Raw genomic sequence first — 5,504 nt, forward strand, 5'->3', positions numbered from 1 at the left:
GTTAAAAAGTCATTAAATAACATTCCACCAAACAAGATTACTTTATCCAGCAAAGCTATCATTCAGAATTGAAGGTCAGATAAAGAGCGTCACAGATAAGGAAAAGCTAAAGGAGTTTATCACCACCAAACCAGCATTATATGAAATGCTGAAAGGTATCCTCTAAGAAGAGGAAGAAGAAGAAAAAGGTAAAGATACAAATTATGAACAACAAATACACATCTATCAACAAGTGAATCTAAAAATCAAGTGAATAAATAATCTGATGATTATTTATTAATAAACTGGTGATTATAATAGAATCGGGGCATAGAAAGGGAGTGGACTATTCTTGGGGTTGGGGAAGGGGTGTGGGGGGTGCGGGAAGAGACTGGACAAATATCGTATACCTATGGATGAGGACAGTGTGGGGCTGGGGGTAGGATAAAGGCAGAGGGTAGGGTGGGAACTGGGTGGAGGGGAGCTATGGAGGGAAAAAAGGAACAACTGTAATAATCTGAACAATAAAGATTTAACTTAAAAAAAAAGTGAGGGTAGATTAGCCCTAGCCTGTTTGGACAGCATCAGCCTGTGGGCTGAAGGGTCCCTGGTTTGATTCCGGTCAAGGGCATATGCCTGGGGTTGCGGGCTCGATCCCCATTGTTGGGCATGCAGGAGGCAGCCAAGCAATGATTCTCATCGCTGATGTTTTTATTTCTCCCTCCCTCTCAGAAATCAATAATATATATATATATATATTTAAGTGAGGGAAGATTATACTTGGTTTTGTTTGTAACTTTACTTAGAGTGGTTCACCATTTTGGAAATGTGTGGCACTGAAGAGAACTGCTCGTGGTACCAGTGCCAACATGGCACCACTGCTGTTAGCTTTTGGAGTTATGCTTTCAAGGGATTCTGTATGCAGGAGTAAGCATCGACCCCTTCACTGGGTCTTCTGGGGAGTCAGGCCTGTGTATTCATGTATTATTTTTTAAACGACTCTCCTTGATATCACAGTCAGGCCATGCCACTATTTTTTTTTAACTTGAAGGTACATGTATAAGTAGGTTAAGTTACCTCTGGATTTCATTTCAGGTGTGAAAAGCTGACTCTGAGTCTCACCGGGTTGAAATTACAACAGGTGGGTATGGATCTGGTCCCCTGAACTAACCAAGTCTGGATGCACTCAAGTCTGGGCTGGGAGCTGGAAGGCAGGGTCTCTTCCCCGGCCCAGGCCAGGGCAGAGGAGGGCACTCACTTGAAGTAGTAACCTGCAGGTTCCAGGAAGGAAGTGGGCTCATTGGCCACAGACCACATCACCACGGCTGGGTGGTTCTTGTCCCTGCGCACCAGCTCCTCCATCACCTCAAGGTGGTGCTGCAGAGACTGGTTGTTGTAGCTCTGGCTATGGGTGGGGAGAAAAAGGGAGTGTGTCATCACCTGACAGGCTGGGCAGCATGGGCAGCATGGGCAGTGGGCACTCACTTTAGCTTGATGCCCACGCCAGGGCTCTCATCAATGACCACGATCCCATACTGGTCACAGAGCTCCATCACCTCCTCCGCATAGGGGTAGTGGCTGGTACGGAAGGCGTTGGCACCAAGCCAGAGAAGCAAGTTGAAGTCCTTCATCAGCAGTGGCCAGTCGAAGCCCCTCCCTCGGATCTAGGGGACAGCAGACTAGAGTGACCCCTGCCCCCTGTCCCCGATGCACTTCCTTCTAGAGCTGGACCCATCAGCCCTCTATCCAGCCAAGCATGGACCCCATCAGGCAGCAGTTTTGAGCAGTTTGTTTAACTGCTCTGAGTTGCCTGCAGCCACTGCAGGGGGTATGGGGAAGGTAAAGATGAGAAACAGCCCCCACAGGGACCCAGGAGCCCCAACTCACGTCTGAATCCTCATGCTTGTTGACCCCATGGAAATAGAAAGGTTTCCCATTAATGAGGAACTGGTTCTTTGTGACAGCCACGGTGCGAATCCCCACCGGGAGAGTGTAGAAGTCAGACATGGACCCAGCTGCCGTCTGAACAGTCAGCCTCACCTAGGAAAGCCAAGCACTGGAGTGAGGCACCCTAAATGGCCTGAGTCCCACACGGCCGCCCAGCAGCAGGACGGCCCCATGTAAACCACAGCAGCCCACCTCTAGGACACAAGCAGAGAGATCGAGAAATTACAGGCTTCTGCCATTAGCAAGGAGGAACCCTTCCCCACTCTGCCCCTCGAGCCTTCTCTTCAAATCTGGGCTGCCCCACCCAGCCCAGAAAAACGGGCTGGGAATGCTTCAATCCAATTGACTAGGAAGCTCAGACGCCCATGCCTGCCTGTCCACCTGCTAAAGCCAGGGAGGGTTGCTGGAAGGGGGCAAAAGGCCTCCCACAGCCCCAGTCTTAACCACCATTACCTCCAATGAGTACAGGTAGGCAGGGTGCTCATGCATCAGGTATGGCCACCAGAGGTGGGCATTGGGCACCTGCAGCTGGCCGCGGCTTCCAGTCCCCCGGGCCACAATATTGCCTTCCTCATCATGAAGGTACACTTCCAGCTGGAAGTGTTCACTGCCCTGGATGGAAATCTGGTAATGCACCAGCCCTGTGGGAGACAAGAGATCAGAGAAGAGAGAAGGAAGGATGTGACCTGGGTCACACAGATGAGAGGACCCTGAAGCCACCACTGAGGAGTCCACTCAGGCCCTGAGACTCCAGCCAACAACTGTTTATTTTTTGAGCTTGACCTGCAGTGAGGAGATTGAGGGCAGCAGAGTGCGGAAGGGACACGGGACCCCCATGTATCCTGAGTGATGTGATTTTAGACAAGCCCCATTTCTCATTGGGCTTTATTTCCTGATAAAAGGAGGTCAGACCAGATGGGTATTTCAGAAGCCCTTCCCAGCGTACACAGGCTGGATTTTAGCTCCTCAGGTAAATGAGAACCTGTGAGGGTTAAGAAATGCTGGGAGAGCCTTTCTCCTGGAGCATCTTTCAAAACTGGGAATAGAGCCACTTGGGGCCTGGCGGAGGGAAGGTCCTGCCGGGAGCTGCACCAGCCCTCACCAGCCCTGCACCAGCCCTCACCAGTGTTTTGGTCCATGCTGGTGGTGACATTGATGTCATCAATATAGGTGGTGGGCGTGGTATAGAGGATCACCGGCCGGTGCAGTCCCGCGTAGTTGTAGAAGTCAAAGTTTGTGTTCTGGACAAAGTAACGGTTGGGGTACCTAGAGAAGGAGGACAGTGGCCAATTGGGGTCTTGCCCTGAGGCCTGCACCTCACCGCAGCTAAGGCAGGTGGGAAGACCCTGGGCAGGGTGGGGACTGGAATGGGGGAGCAGGTTCTGCTCACATGGAGGTATCCGTCCGGTAGAGGATGGTCCCTGGCGGCAGGGTGTGGGGGCCGAGCGTGTTGTTGACAGCGATGGTGATGCGGCAGAAGGACAGGGGCCCGCTCTGGACCAGCTTGCTGATGTCAGCTTCAAACGGAAGATGGCCCCCCTCGTGCTCTGCCACATGGACCCCATTCACCCACTGCAGACACAGGAAAACACGGGGAGGGGGCCAGAGCATGAGGAAGGGCCACTGCCATCTCAGGTACTCCCTCACACAGAGGTGCCCTGCCAGCTTCTACCTGCCTCACCAGCCTGATGGGAGTAATGGAGCTCCACGGAGATTAGACAGCCCTCCCCAGTGTGGGGCATGAGCGCTTCCCCCACCCCCCACCCCAGAGGGCAGGCTGGCAGGTGACAGCTGGGAGACAGTCACCCCAAGACCCATGCGTGCTCAGCAGCCGCACCTGCCCGCTCGCCCTGCCTGCTGCTTGCTGTACTGACCACAATGGCATAGTAGTGGGCGCTGCCAATCCTCAGCACCACTCTAGTGTTCGGGTCCTGGGTCCATCGCTGGGGCAGCGTTGCCTCTCGTTCATACCACACCCAGCCGACAAAGCCACGCAGCTGCCTATCCTGGCCCACATCATTGAAGCTGGAGGGAACAGGCATGTCCAGGGTGGGACCAGACTGGGGAGAGAAAGGCCAGGATCAGGTCCAGACCACTGGGAATCTAAGACCAGGGCCCAGGCAGCCCCCTTCCCCAGAGGCCAGGTTCCCCTGCAACCCTGCCTTCGGGAAGCCTTCGCCAGACCCTGGAGGTCTAGGCCACCTCCCCATTGTAATTCTTTGCCAGCAACTGGCCCATGTCTATGGAGCTCGTTTAATTCGCACAACTCCATGATGTAGACATCAGTCACTCACTCGTTCACTGGACAGTGCAGGGAACACCTGCAATGTTGTTCTGGGCACGAGGAGTAAACGGTGAACAGGCCTCTGTGCCCACAGGGGCAGGGGACTATCTCAGGAGTCAGGGAAGGTCTCTGGGGCCAGGGCCATGGGATGCTGCCTCCGCACAACCTGGCAGAATTGGGTGAACCGAGCTGGGCAGGGCCTCCCTTGAACACCTCAGGTCCAAGGCAGGGCAGGGGTGAGGCAGAGCGCTCAGCGAACCTGGACGGGGAGGTGGCACCTCTAAGGAGGGGATTTCCTCTGTCCTTCACAGCTCTATCCCCAGGGTCTGACACAAGCCCTGGAACCCGATAAATATTGGCTGAATGGATGGATAACTTGCAGATGAGGGGTCGACTGCTAGGATGGTTTATGTCCAAGGACTGGCGGGGCCAGTTCTTTCTCAAGGCAACCAGCCCAGGGTCTCCGGCACCAGGGTAAGAGGTGAGCCCAGGGAGGGCCACGGGCAGCCTGAATGAAAGAGGGAGGGGACGATCGGCAGAGCCCAGAGACTAAGGGGAAGATAGTGGCCGGCCGCCCCAGGAGGAAGGCGGGCCACGCAGGGGCTGCTTGGCCGGGGAAACTGTGAGTCCGGCACATGCCCAGCACCCAGCACCCCGCCACCACCACTTCCTTTTTTCCTTCCCTGCTGACTGCTGGGCAGCAACCCCCCAAATAGCATCTGGGAGAGGCGAGCGGCGCATGGCACACAGGCCCATCCCAGCCCGGGCTCCAGGCAGACGGGAGACCTGGGGGTCCCTGGCTGGGCCTCGACCTGAACCTGGGACCCACGGTCCTGCCTGCCAGGGCAGAGCTGGCCCCGAGGGGTCCGCCGCCCGCCCTCCTCCCGTTCCTGCCCACCCCACGGACTGGGCTCCACCAGGGCCCTTCCCCAGCTCGGTAGGGTGGGCGGCCCCCCCACACACACAGACTTTCGGTTTCCGATCCGCCCTCCGCTTGGAAGCTCCTTCCGCGACGGGAGAGCCCCCCACGCCGCCAAGCCGGTCACCTTCACGCCCTCGGGGCTCCTAGGGACTTGCCGCCCAGGCCCCCCCCGCCCCGCCGCTCCCGCACCTCTCGCAGCGGCGACCGGTACCACTGCTGCTCGAAGCCCCGGAGCCGATTTTCGGAGAAGTCGGCGCGGAACTTCCAGAGGCCATCGAGGTCCTTGCGCTCTCGCGACGCGCTCTCCCGGGGGTACAGCATCCCGCCCTGCAGCGCCAGCCCGCAGCCCCAGAGGAGCGCGCCCAGCACGGC

General features: G+C 56.4%; 1 protein-coding gene across 1 annotated transcript in view; it reads right to left on the reverse strand.

Moving 5' to 3' along the window:
* The window catches only part of GUSB (glucuronidase, beta), a 17,097-nt gene extending 11,599 nt beyond the window's left edge, over positions 1-5,498 (reverse strand). Inside the window, exons 1-8 of the mRNA XM_006756098.2 lie at positions 5,322-5,498; positions 3,801-3,986; positions 3,317-3,498; positions 3,050-3,192; positions 2,380-2,567; positions 1,867-2,019; positions 1,465-1,643; positions 1,238-1,384 (exon numbers count right to left, since the gene is read on the reverse strand). Coding sequence (XP_006756161.2) covers positions 1,238-1,384; positions 1,465-1,643; positions 1,867-2,019; positions 2,380-2,567; positions 3,050-3,192; positions 3,317-3,498; positions 3,801-3,986; positions 5,322-5,453 — 1,310 coding nt within the window. The 5' untranslated portion in view covers positions 5,454-5,498. The remainder of the gene's footprint in view (positions 1-1,237; positions 1,385-1,464; positions 1,644-1,866; positions 2,020-2,379; positions 2,568-3,049; positions 3,193-3,316; positions 3,499-3,800; positions 3,987-5,321) is intronic.
* Between the last annotated feature and the right edge of the window lie 6 nt (positions 5,499-5,504).

This window comes from Myotis davidii, unplaced genomic scaffold (genome assembly GCF_000327345.1).
Source record: "Myotis davidii unplaced genomic scaffold, ASM32734v1 scaffold554, whole genome shotgun sequence".
NCBI classification, from domain to species: domain Eukaryota; kingdom Metazoa; phylum Chordata; class Mammalia; order Chiroptera; family Vespertilionidae; genus Myotis; species Myotis davidii.